Source organism: Sus scrofa, chromosome X, assembly GCF_054392235.1.
Source record: "Sus scrofa isolate SSC_HxYL_T2T_F1_AM1 chromosome X, Sscrofa_HxYL_maternal_Yorkshire_Landrace_v2.0, whole genome shotgun sequence".
In the NCBI taxonomy this organism is placed as follows: domain Eukaryota; kingdom Metazoa; phylum Chordata; class Mammalia; order Artiodactyla; family Suidae; genus Sus; species Sus scrofa.
This window is the reverse complement of record NC_139401.1, coordinates 60,144,346-60,157,755: the sequence shown is the minus strand read 5'-3', so window position 1 is coordinate 60,157,755 and position 13,410 is coordinate 60,144,346. Positions and strand designations below refer to the sequence as shown.

The window sequence follows — 13,410 nt, the reverse complement described above, 5'->3', positions numbered from 1 at the left end:
ATTGACCAGTTATGAGTATCTCATGGACTGAGAAGTGGGATTAATCCAGTTCTGTGTACCAAGGAACAAAACAATAGTCATAATAGATAGATATACTATTTGTATTCAACTATAACTTTTATTTTTCTCACACAGTAAGATTTGTGAGACTCATCCATGTCAGTATATGAAGCTCTTTATTTATTATCTACATACTAAACTAGGCCCTCTCCCAAAATCCCAAATGCACTTGTGTTCAATCCTCCCTAGGCAATCCTTCTTGGCTAGCAGCCTGTGGCCACTTAGACACTCTTACCACTCTTCCCCCCTCTGATATGCAGGTCTCACTGGCCTGCTTGGATTCCTGAGTATACTTCAGGCATCTAGCCAGTTCTTTTCATACTTCTGGAAGCCTTGCAAATTTTTTGGAAGAGGAAAAGCCCTTGCTAGCAATGTTTGTGCAGCTTCCTGCTTTCTACTTCCCGTCAGCAATCTTGCAAACATATGCATGGATTGAGACAAAGGCTATAGATATAGGCTAGAGGCATTCTCTAAGAGCATCTAATCAAATTTAGACCAAACCACCCCTCATTGATATTCCAAAACAATGGCAATGTTAACATCCTGCTGTACACATGTATCAACTCTCCTGGAACTCATTTTCCATATACCTCTAACAAAAAGCCTTCTCTTTCTTCCTACCTAGGACTTGATCCGGAGAGACATCCTCTACTACAAAGGCCGCATTGACATGGATAAATATGAGGTAGTTGACATTGAAGATGGCAGAGATGATGACTTTAACGTTAGTATGAAGAATGCCTTTAAGCTTCACAACAAGGAGACTGAGGAGATACATCTATTCTTTGCCAAGAAGTTGGAGGAGAAGATACGCTGGCTCAGGGCATTCAGAGAAGAGAGGAAAATGGTACAGGAAGATGAAAAAATCGGTAGGTGTTCTAAAAGGAGAAAGAAGAATATGGCTATGAAGAACATAGATTTAAATTAATTTTCATTTTTCTAGAGGCAGAGAGAAGATTTTTGTTGCAAAGTGACTTAATCCACTTTGGTGGGTCCCTGTTATTAGATTCTTTTTGGTAGATATCAATAGCTTCTATTAGTCAGGGTTAAGTGACATAGGTTGGTCTCCCCTACATTCTCATGACTAGATAATATTATTACACTGAAAGCAAACATCAGGCTCAATTCTCCCAAGCATATAAAAATTTATTAGCAAACAAACACAAAAGCAGTCATACAGCCTGTCCTGTAATCTCAGTGAAGTCTCAACTCTGTCCTTAGATATATCACAGCATCTTCTGTTAAAAGTTTAGGTTAGTCAAGGCAGATTTGGTAATACTATAGTAAGCAGGTTTGGTAATATATAGGGTTCAGCTAACTTCCTACTCAGAGTCTGATGACAAAAATCCTCTGATGAGAGCAAAATATGGTACCCGTTTTCAGTCTTAAAATTCAGGCTTCCTTGGAGTTCCCACTGTGGTACAGTGGGTTAAGTATCCAGCATTGTCTCTATAGCAGCCTGGGTTTCTGCTGAGGCATAGATTTGATCCCTGGCCTGGTGCAGTTGGGTTAAGGATCTGGCATTGCCACAGAAGTGTCATAGCTCACAACTTTGGCCCTGGATTACATCTCTGGCCCAGGAACTTCCATATCCTAGTGTGTGGCCCAAAAAACAAAAAAATTCAGGCTTCCTTCTGAAGTGTATATGGAGGCTATAGGGCTCACTGAATTCTTATACACAGTTCTTGTGACTACTAAAGTGCCTACAAGTAAGACATGTGTGGCCAGGGCTCATTTTGCATAGCATTCTTTTTGTCAATGAGAATTCACTTTTAACATGTGTTAGGCTAATTAGGCCTCTTGTGTTAAGGTAAATGAAATGCTAGTAGTTATGGGCTCTGGACCAAAGACTTCTAACTGTTTAATATGTTAACAGATCACCATTTGAGTGTGTATTCCTGATTATGGCACTTTAGATGTTAACTAAATACCCTTATGGTATAGATTAAAATTCATGTACATGTAAATATTATGTCCTCTATAGAAAAGTATTTTAAAGTAAATTATAGAATATATAACAGGATCTAAAACTATGACCACTTGCATGATTTAGAATCACACTAAACTATACTCTTTGGCTTGAAATAAGTTGTTTCCCTTTTCCAGAGGGTGTATAGCTGATAGAGACATTTTTCATGCTGCTTCCCAGCTGTGGGATATTGGCTTAGCTTTGTGGTTTACAAAGTATTATTTGGTCTCTTGCTCTAGGTCCTGCCTTCCTGGCATAAAAAATACCAAACACCCAGGCTTTGAAATTCCCTGAAAAGGCACAAGAGTTTCTTTTTGCCTCACTTCTAAGAGAGGATAATTGTACCTTAAAACACCTGTATGTTCGAATTGGTAGAAACTGCCTCTAGAAAAATGGCCCTGCCATTGGAAGTCCTGGTGCAAATGAATTCTCCTGTCAGAAGTACTAGGAAAAAAAAAAGGAGTTCTCTTCATGGCTCAGCTGTTAATGAACCCAGCTAGGATCCATGAGGTTGCAGGTTCAATCCCTGGCCTTGCTCAGTGGGTTAAGGATCTGGCATTACTGTGAGCTGTGGTGTAGGTCACAGACATGGCTCAGATCCCGTGTTGCTGTGGCTGTAGCATAGGCCAGCAGCTGCAGCTCCAATTTGACGCCTAGCCTGGGAACCTCCATATGCCGGGGTGCAGCCCTAAAAAGCAAAAAAAAAAAAAAAAAAAAAAAAAAAAAAGAAGTATTGTGGATTGAAATGGTCCAGAGACAAAGAAGGATAATCAACAAGACACTGCTTAATCTAATCCTAATCTTCTCCAATTTGGGGTAGCGTGGATCTTAATAACTCACTTTAAGTCCCACTGTAGTCATTTTGCTTTTAACATATGACACTTCATTGGATATGGTGTGGAATTTTATAGAAATGCTACCGGCTGCTTATTCCATTGACAGGTAGTAGCAATTTCTGACACTGCCCAGGTTGTTAACGCTATTAGAAGAATTATCTTAGTGTGCTTTTTGCAAACCCTAGCTTAACTAGATGATTTACACCATTCCTTCTGGTTCCAACATGATGTCTCCCACACAATGCCCTAATAATCTCCTTCTAACAGAAAAGCTTCCATAAATCACTTTCTGAGAGTGTTATGCTCATCCTTTTTAAAATATTATTATTCATCTGATTATAACAGTAAATCATTTTCATTGTAAGCAGTTTGAGGGAAAGAAAGCAAAAAAATACAAGGAAAAAAGCTAAAAGCTGCACATGAACATACAACCCAGAGATAACTTCTGTAACCATTTTGATATATTTCCTTCCCATCTTTTTTTCTATATGTCTAAATGAAAAAAAAAAGAAAAATAGGAGGCTGAGTCTCCCCCAACTTCTGCCACTTCATTATGGAGAGATTTAATTTTATATCCTTATTTTTCACTTAAAATTATATCATTAGCCTTTCTCTAAATCATGTACTATTTTTAATCATTATTTTTATGACTGTCATATGGATTTACCATAATTATTTGTTACTTTTTGCTTTTTAATTATAAAGTAAATACGTGGTCATAATAACTATTTAAACACATACAGAAATGTAATAAAGTTTAGAATTATTTTCTCTTCTCTGTTTCTCCTATTCTGTGTGAAATTATTAGTATTAATTTGGCGTGCCTCTTTCTATACTAATCTTATGACTATATTACACAGAAGACTTTATTTTTATTTAGAAAAAATATACTATACATATTACTCTGTAACTTGCTTTTTTATTTTTTTAATTAAAAAAATTTATTGTTATTTCCCCAATACAATTTTTTTTCTACTGTACAACATGGGGACCAAGTTACACATACACATATACATTCTTTTTCTCACATTATCGTGCTCCATTGTAAGTGACTAGACAGAGTTCCCAGTGCTACACAGCAGGATCTCATTGCTAATCCATCCCAAAGGCAATAGTTTGCATCTATTAACCCCGAGCTTCCAATCCATCCTACTCCCTCCTCCTCCCCCTTGGTAACCACAAGCATATTCTCCAAGTCCATGATTTTCTTTTCTGTGGAAAGGTTCATTTGTACCATATATTAGATTCCAGATATAAGTGATATCATATGGTATTTGTCTTTCTCTTTCTGACTTATTTCACTCAGCATGAGAGTCTCTAGTTCCATCCATATTGCTACAAATGGCATTATTTTGTTCTTTTTTATGGCTGAATAGTATTCCATTATGTATATATATCACATCTTACTAATCCAATCCTCTGTCAATGGATGTTTGGGTTGTTTTAAAAAGTAATTTATCATAACTAACTCTCCAGGTGAAGAATAAAGAATCTAACTCTAACTCCTTGTATCAGTCAGGATTCAACAAGAGAAGCATAACAAATAGGAGATGCAGTATTATTAAGAGAATTATTATAAGGAATTGCCTTATGTGATCGTGAAGCCTGGCTAAGCAACTCCAAAATGCATAGGGAAGGCAGTTAGGAATCAAAGGTCAGAGGCAGGTGTGAACTCATGGGCCTATGCCAAAGCTGCCATCTATAGAACTTATAGGGCTAAAACTGTGAGGCAAAATTTCTTCTCTTGGAGGAAACCTCACGCTTGCTTTTGTTTAAGTGATGGAAACACTTACCATGAGCTCTATGCTCTTAACAAATTTTTGAGTGCACAAAGTAGTGATATTAGATATAAGCTCATTGTTGTACAACATATCTATAGAATTTATTCATATCTTGTATAAATAGAACTTTATAGCTATGAAGTAGCACCTCCCCATTTTCCCATTCCTACGGCCCAGAATCACCATTATACTCTCTATGAGTTAGACTAGTTTAGATACCTCATATCCACACAAACGCAGGATTTGTCCTTCTGTGACTTCATTATTTTAATTAGCAAATGTCCTCCAGATTCATCCATGTTGTCACTATGGCAGAATTCCCTTATTTTTTATGACTGAATAATACTCCATTGTGTGTGTGTATGCATACACATACACAGATACATATATACCATATTTTCTTTATCACATTATCCATCCTCCAACATTTAGATTGTTTCTATATCTTGGCTATGGGAAATAGTGCTCCAGTGAATATGAGAGTACAGATATCTCTTCAAGATCCTGATTTCAATTATTTTGGATATATATCCAGGAATGGCATTGCTGGATCATATGGTAGTTTTATTTTTAATTTTATGAGGAACCTCCATACAGTTTTCCATAGTGACTAAATAATTTTAATTCCCAACAGTGTACAGTAGTTCCAGTTTCTCCACATCCTTGCCAATACTTATTATCTTTTGTTTCTTTGACAATGGCTATCCAAACAGGAGTGAGGTGATAGTTTATTATGGTTTAAATTTGCATTTCCTTGATGATTCGTGATATTGAACATCCTTTTATATGACTTATGTGACTTCTTTGCTGACATAGTCCTTTGCCATTCTTTTAAATCAAGTTACTTATTTTTTTTTTAATTTTGAAGATAGGAGTTTCTTATATATATTGGAAATTAACCCCTTATCAGATATATGATTTGCAAAATTTTCTTCCATCCCATAGAATGAATTTTTATTTTGTTATTTCTTTTCTTTGCTGTGCAGAAGCATTTTAGTTTGATATAGTCTCATTTGTCTGCTTTTTTTGTAGCCTATGCTTTTCATATCATAATCAAGAAAAAAACATATTACAAAGTTAAAAGTAATTAAAATAGTATGGTGTTATTATAAAGATAGACATATAGACAAATGGAATAGAATTAGATAGGGAGCTCAGAAATAAACCTACACATACATAGTCAATGTATCTTCAACAAGGGTGCCAAGGATATACAGTTGGGAAATGATAATTTCTTCAATTAATGATGTTGTGAAACTTGGATATCCACATGCAAAAGAATGAAATTGAACTTCAACCTTATACCATACATGGAAATAAGCTCAGAGTGGACTGAAGATGTAAACGTATGACTCAAGACTGTAAAACTCCTAAAAGAAAATACAAGGGAAACACTTTTTTTTGGTCACTTCCATACCACATGGAAGTTCCTGGGCCAGGGATCAAATCTGTGCCACAGCAGTGACCCAAGCCACAACAGTGACCCTTCAAGATCCTTTACCCACTGAACCACCAGGGACCTCTGGAAAGATACTTCTTAACATTGGTCTTAGCAGTGGTTTCTGGATATGACACCAAAGGCATAAATAGCAAAGTAAAAACAGAGAAGTGGGACTACATCAAACCAAAAAGATTCTACACAGCAAAGGAAAAAAAAAACCCAGAACAGCAATCTATTAAATGGGAGAAAATATTTGTAAACCATATATCTAATAATGGATTAATTTCCAAAATATCCTACAACCCAATCATCCAAAATCCAAATAACTCAATTAAACAATTGACAAAGGACTTACAGACATCTTGGTTATTTCATTAATTACTTTCTGCCGTTTGATATTTTTCTCCTCATGAAAATTTTCTTAAATCTATATACATTTTCTTTTTCCTAATTTTTTTTTATAGTTGATTTGCAATGCTCTGTAAATTTCTGCTATACAGCAGTGACCCAGTCATACATACTTATATATCTATATCTATCTATCTATCTATCTATCTATCTATCTATCTATCTATCTATCCTGTCTTTTTCTTGCATTATCCTCCATCATGTTCCAACACAAATGACTAGATATATTTCCCTATGCTGTACAGCAGAATTTCCTTGCTTATCCACTCCAAATGCAAGTGTTTGCATCTACTAACCAAAAACTCCCAGCCCATTCCACTCTCTCCCCCTCACACTTGGCAAACCACAAGTCTGTTCTCCATGTCCATGAGTTTGTTTCTATTCTGTAGATAGGTTCATTGGTGTCATATATAAGATTCCAGATATAGGTGATATCATATGATATTTGTCTTACTCTTTCTGACTTACTTCACTTAGTATGAGAGTCTCTAGTCCCATCCATGTTGCTACAAATGACATTATTTTGTCCTTTTTATGGCTGAGTAGTATTCCATTGTGTATATATACCACATCTTCTAAATCCATTCATCTGTTGATAGACATTTAGTTTTTTTTCCAAGTCAAGTCTTGGCTATTTTAAATAGAGCTGCAATAAACATATGAACGCATATATCTTTTTCAATGAAAGTTTTGTCCAGATATTTGCCCAGGAGCGGAATTGCTGGGTTATATGGTAGTTCTATATTTAGTTTTCTGAGGTACCTCCATACTGTTTTCCATGGTGGTTGTACCAATTTACGTTCCCACCAACAGTGAAGGAGGGTACGCTTTTCTCTAAACCTTCTCCAGCATTTGCTATTTGTTGACTTGTTAACGATGGCCCTTCTGACTGCTGTGAAGTGGTACATCATGGTAGTTTTGATTTGCATTTCTCTAATAATTAATGATATTGAACATTTTTTCATGTGCCTGCTGGCCATCTTGTATATCATCTTTGGAGAAATATATATTCAGGTCTTCTGCACATTTTTCAATTGGGTAGTATAATCTCTTTATTTGACTCATTTTTTCCCCTTTTCTTTTTATTTTTGCTTTTGGTTGAGAAATATTTTTTCCACTTTACATGATATTTTATTCATCCATTCTCCACATGTTAACAGCCTCTTAACACATGTTCTCATTTTATTTGCCTCTTTATACTTGAAATGCATTTTTGTAGGTAAGTCTTTGTCCAAGTTTCTGACCACTTTCCTTTCTTTTGCTCTTTAAAAGATTTATCTTGCCAAAATTATTCTTCCATAAAGTTTTACAAATGTATACATTTAAGAAAGGTCTGTGTTTCTCATAACAAAATACTGTATTTTTATGTTATAGGCTTTGAAATTTCTGAAAACCAGAAGAGGCAGGCTGCAATGACTGTGAGAAAAGTCCCTAAACAAAAAGGTAAAACTGCCTTTAACTACAATCTTCCTGACCCCACTCACTCTTGTGAGACTGAGAAGCCATTGGCTATGTACTTGTATATTCCTAGGCTCATTTTCATACTGAAGTTCACTCGGGGTGGTGGGAAATGTCCAGATACCCAGGTGTCCCTGATGACAAGTGGCAAATAGTCTTAAGGTCTTAAGGCTTAGAAGAGAATAACTTAAGGTAGTTATGTCCCAAAAAAGCTTATTGAGTATTGGAAAAAAATAGAACCTCTTTTTTATTTTCACTTAAATATAAGAAACTAAACTTTACTATTTAGAAACAGTTGGGCAATAGTAAATATGTAGAATTTATTTATAAGTATAAATATATTAGCAATATATAAATAACCTTCTTTCATTAGTTTGGGGGCATTTGCCAAATTGGGAATCCCAAATCAGAATGGAGAACTTCAAACTGAACAAAGACAGATGATTCAGAATTTAGTCTCTTTCTAAATTTTAAACTGAAGTACTTAAGTAATAATAGAACATTTTGAATATGAAATGAAGCTTTAGTTTCTAATTTCATGAACTAGACAAAATTTAAATGCTTACTAGTTAAATGAAAGAACTATCCTTTATTTGAGAGCCTATTCAGTACCAGTCATTTTGTCTTTACAGTACCTCTGAAAAGGTAGGCATTATTAGCCTCATTTTCCAGATGAAGAAACTGAGGATCTTTGGAATAAAGTGACTCTGAACTTAAGTCAGCCTGACTCCAAGTCCACTTCTTTCTCCTCTCCATCTCAGGGTTCTGCTAATTCTCCATGCTGGGAATGAACAGCTTACTTTTTTGGCCTCAGTTACTGCTTCTATTATTGATAGCCACTATCATCATCCCCAGGGGTAGGCAATCCTAATGAGATTTCACTTTCTTTAGGTCCTTCCTTGTGCTTCTTAAATGGCACCCTGGTTCCGAGTGAGTGACCATATAAAATGATCAGATTCAAGTTGCCTGAAATTTCAGCAACCACATAAAGCACCATTAATTATTCCCAATGAAGTTCCTTTTCATTGAGGAGCCTGAGTGCCTGTGAATATCTGATTTCCAATTGATTAATGCACCTAGCTTGGGCCTCTGGCTAGTCATGACCTTACTTTTAACTGACTATTACTTCTTACTTTTGGGAAGCCCTCATTAGAGCTTTCCATCATCATGAAAATATTATTCTCTTTACATAAGGAATTAAAGGCAACCACTCCTAACCTCTTGGGAGTGAAAACATGAGAAACAGTGTTGTAAAGTAATCTGGAGTTAATAACAGTAAGTCTATGATCTGTATGAATAGTAGAATCCTTTAAGAAAATGTGCTTCTTCCTTAGTGATATGAGCCCCAGCTATCTGGAGAGTCCTAAGGCTTCAAAGGGGCTACTTACTGTCCTAGTAGCTCACCTCTATTTCTAGAGGCTCTCACGTCCTGAGCTCTCTCACTTTGATTTCCTCTGCTGTCCCTACCACACTGACCTTGATAAGATGGTGCTACTTTACCCCAGATCTCTCTGAGATTGGCTGGTCGTGTCACTGAGAAGCCTTAAAGAGGAACATGCACAAATCAACCAGCTAGAAAACAGTCCTACTCAATCATACCAAGCCTTTGTGTCAGATTCCTTTTCTACCTTTTCTTGTCTCAAGGCTTTTCCTTGCATGTTCTCTTGTCTTCCAGTATCTAAAGATTGGTTCACCTGAATAGCTTTATATTTTTAATAGCAATCCTAAAGTCTTCAAAGAAACCTATCTAGTTTCAAACCACAGAATTCCTAAAAATTCCCTCCCTTATTTGTATTTCTAGTCAAGACTCTGCTAGTCCATGGCTGTGGTGACTGTATATATTTTGAGATCCAAAGGTACTACACATGTGGGAGCAGGTATCCAACTTAGCAGTTCAGTAGCTTTATCATATACATGGGAAGAGCAATAAAGGAGTTCTCTCAGATACCTGAGAAAGCCAACTTTCTTAATCCTCCCAATGACCCCTTCCTGGAAATGATGGGGAACATTGTTGTCATAGTTTCTCTAATTCATATTTAATACATAGTCCAACTTAATCTGTAATGCCATGGGACCTTATCAACTCAGTCTTCTCTTCTGAAGGAGGTGGGGGCCCTGGCTGGAAGAAAAACAAAGAGGACAGATCCTAGCTCCAAGAGAGGCCTTCTCACTTTACTTTTGTCTTTCACACTGCCTTGGTTTTAAGAATTTACACGTAATTTCTTAGGAGTTGGTTGCTAATTCCTGGTCCATCAACTTATTTCAGTTTGTTATCATGGAACTCACTGGGGATGTAAGTACATCCCCCATCTCCAGAGGCTTTAGGGCAAGCTCAAAGTCAAATGAGTACCCTAGAATAATTAAAATACTCTTAAAAGAGAATAAAGTTTGAGCAATGAATCTATTCTGATTTCAACACTCCATATATAGCTATAATAACCAAGACAGGGTGGTGTTGGTAGAGGGGTAGACATATTAGATCAATGGAACAAAATAGGGAACCCCAAAATAAATTTACACAAATATGCCCAACTGAATTTTTACAGTGGTGTAAGAGCAATTGAGTGGAAGAAGGATAGCTTTTTCAACAAATGGCACTGAAGCAGTTGGGCTTGCATAAGGCAAAAATAAAAAGAATCTTAATGTAAATTCATGCCCCATAAAAATTAACTCAAATTAGATCACTAATATGTGGAATCTATTAGAAATGATACAATGGAACTTACAAAATAGATACAGACTCATAGGTTTTGAAACCAAACTTATGTTTACCAAAGGGGAAATAGGGGTGAGGGGAAGGGTTAAATTCCATGGTTGGAATTGATCTATATACACACTACTACATATACAGAATAGACAGGTAATGAGGGACCTACTATATAGCACTGGGAAATATACTCAGTACTGTGTGGTAACTTAAATGGGAAAATAATCTGAAAAGGAATGGATATATGTATCTATGTAAGTATATATATATATATATATACACACACACACACACACATATAAATATATGTAAAACTGATTTACTTTGCTATACGCCTGAAATTAACTCAACTTTGTATGTCAACTATATGACAATAATTTTTAAATGATTTAAAATGGTAAAAAATTAATTCAAATTAGATAATTAACTTAATTTAAAGCTACAAAAGATTTAGAAAACAGTAGGAGAAAATTTTCAGGACTTAAGGTAGGCAAATGAGTTCCTAGAACTGTCACCAAAGGCTTGAACTACAAAATAAAAAAATGATAAAATGGACCTCATCAAAATAGAAAGTTTGACCTGTGAAAGACCATGTGAAGAGGACAAAAGACAAGCTACAGGCTAGTGAAAATATTTGCAAAGTGTCTTACAAAACATTACTATCTAGAATGTATAATGAACTCTCAAAACTCAACAGTAAAAATAAAAAACCTACACACTGCAGTTACAAAATAAGCAAAAGACACATAATTCATTAAGAGGATTTATGGATAACAGTTAAACATATGAAAAGATGTTCAACATCATTAATCATTGGAAAACACAAATTAAAACCACGGTGATATCTCACTACATATCTATTACCAAGGCTAAAATTAAAAAAAAAATAGTGACAACACCAAAGGTAGGCAAGGGTGCATAGAAACAAAATCATTCATACCTTGCTGATGAGAATGTAAAATACTACAGCTACTCTGCAAAATAGTTTGGTAGTTTCTTAAGATATAAAACATGCAACTACCAGATAATCCATAAATTACACACCTAGGCATTTATCCCAGAGAATTGAAAACTTATTTTCCCTTAAAAACTTCTCGACAAATGTTCACAGAAACTTTGTTCACAGTAGCCCAATCTGGAAACAATATGGATGTCTTTCAGTGGATGAGTAATTAAGCAAACTGTGGTACAGCCATACCATGGAACATCAATAAAAAGGAGCCATCTTTTGGTGCATTCAACAACTTAGGTAAATCTCTAGGAATTATGCTTGTTGAGAAAAACTGATACCCAAAGGTTACATATGTTATGACCCTTTGTAAAACATTATTCAAATGATATAATTTAGAAGGAGGGAACAGATTAGTGGTTGCCAGGGTTTAAGGAAGATTTGGGGGAAGAAAAGAAGTGAGTGGTTTTAAAAAAATTAACAAGAGTAATCCTTGTGATACTAGAAATGTTCTATCTTTTGCTTGTGTCCTGTCACACTATTAATATCCTAGCTGTAATACTGGACTATCATTTTACAAAATTCTATCATTGGAGAAATTGAGTAAAAGATACAAGGCATATCTCTGTATTTTCTCTTATAAGCGCCTGTGAATCTACAGTAATCTCAAAACAAAAAGCTTAACTAAAAATTAAAGTGGGCACTCCCCAAACTCCCTCACTAATATCTCCATATCATTATTTGGCCTCCAGTAAACTCATATTTTTGACACAAATTTTGAAAACCGACTCTTAAACAACATTATCAAAATGGCAGAATAGTTTTCTACTGTCCTCTCCCTAAAGAACACAGACTTTGACAATCATCAAGAGATGAGATTGTTTTTATGAAAGTCCAGGATTACAGTGGAGAAGCTGCAGAGCAAATAATCCATGATTGGATGCATAGATGAGGCCAGTCCATAAAGACTGGAGGAGGTGACTGCTTCTTTAAATGCAGACAGCAATGCAAGACTAGAAGGAACACGAAAAATTAAGGAAACATGATATCACTAATGGAATACAATAATTTCCAGAAATTGATCCACAAAGACGTGGAGATCTGTGATTTGCCTGATATATAGTTCAAAATAGTTGCTTTAAGGAAGCTCACAGAGCTACAGAAGAGACAGTTCAATAAAATCAAGAAAACATCATGAGCAAAATAAGAAATTTAACAGAGTAGAAATCATAAAAGAAGAGTTCCCATTGTGGCTCAGTGGGTTAAGGATCCGACTTTGTTTCTGTGAGCATGAGGGTTTGATCCCTGGCCTTGCTCAGTGGGTTAAGGATCCACCGTTACTATAGGCTGTGGCATAGGTCACAGATGTGGCTCAGATCCACTGTTACCATGGCTATGGCATAGGCCACAGTTGCAGTTCTGATTCGACCCTTGGCCTGGGAGCTTCCATAACCCACAGGTGCAGCTGTAAAAAAGAAAAGAAAAAGAAAAAATTGCAAGAGAAACAAATTATAGACTTGAAGAATATGATGTATGAAATGAAAAGTGTAATGGAGATCATCAGTAACAATCTTGATCAATCAGAAGAAAGTATCTGTGATGTCAAAGAAAGGTCATTTGTAATTGGCTAGTCAGAGGGAAGTGTGCCTATGTAAATTGGGGATAAAATTAAGAGAAACAACCTACCAAATATTGGAGTCCCAGAAGGCAAAGAAAGGGAGAAAGGGGAAGAAAGCTTATTTAAATGAATAATAGCTAGAATTTTCTAATTCTGGTTAGATATTTATATATCCAAGTTCAC

General features: G+C 35.7%; 1 protein-coding gene across 13 annotated transcripts in view; it reads left to right on the top strand.

Annotated features, from left to right (window-relative positions):
- ARHGEF9 (Cdc42 guanine nucleotide exchange factor 9) overlaps window positions 1-13,410 on the top strand; it is a 418,114-nt gene that overhangs the window by 386,651 nt on the left and 18,053 nt on the right. For all 13 annotated transcript variants that reach the window (XM_085006210.1, XM_085006208.1, XM_085006204.1 and 10 more), the window contains 2 exons: window positions 686-929; window positions 7,870-7,938. In XM_085006210.1, coding sequence (XP_084862336.1) covers window positions 686-929; window positions 7,870-7,938 — 313 coding nt within the window. The remainder of the gene's footprint in view (window positions 1-685; window positions 930-7,869; window positions 7,939-13,410) is intronic.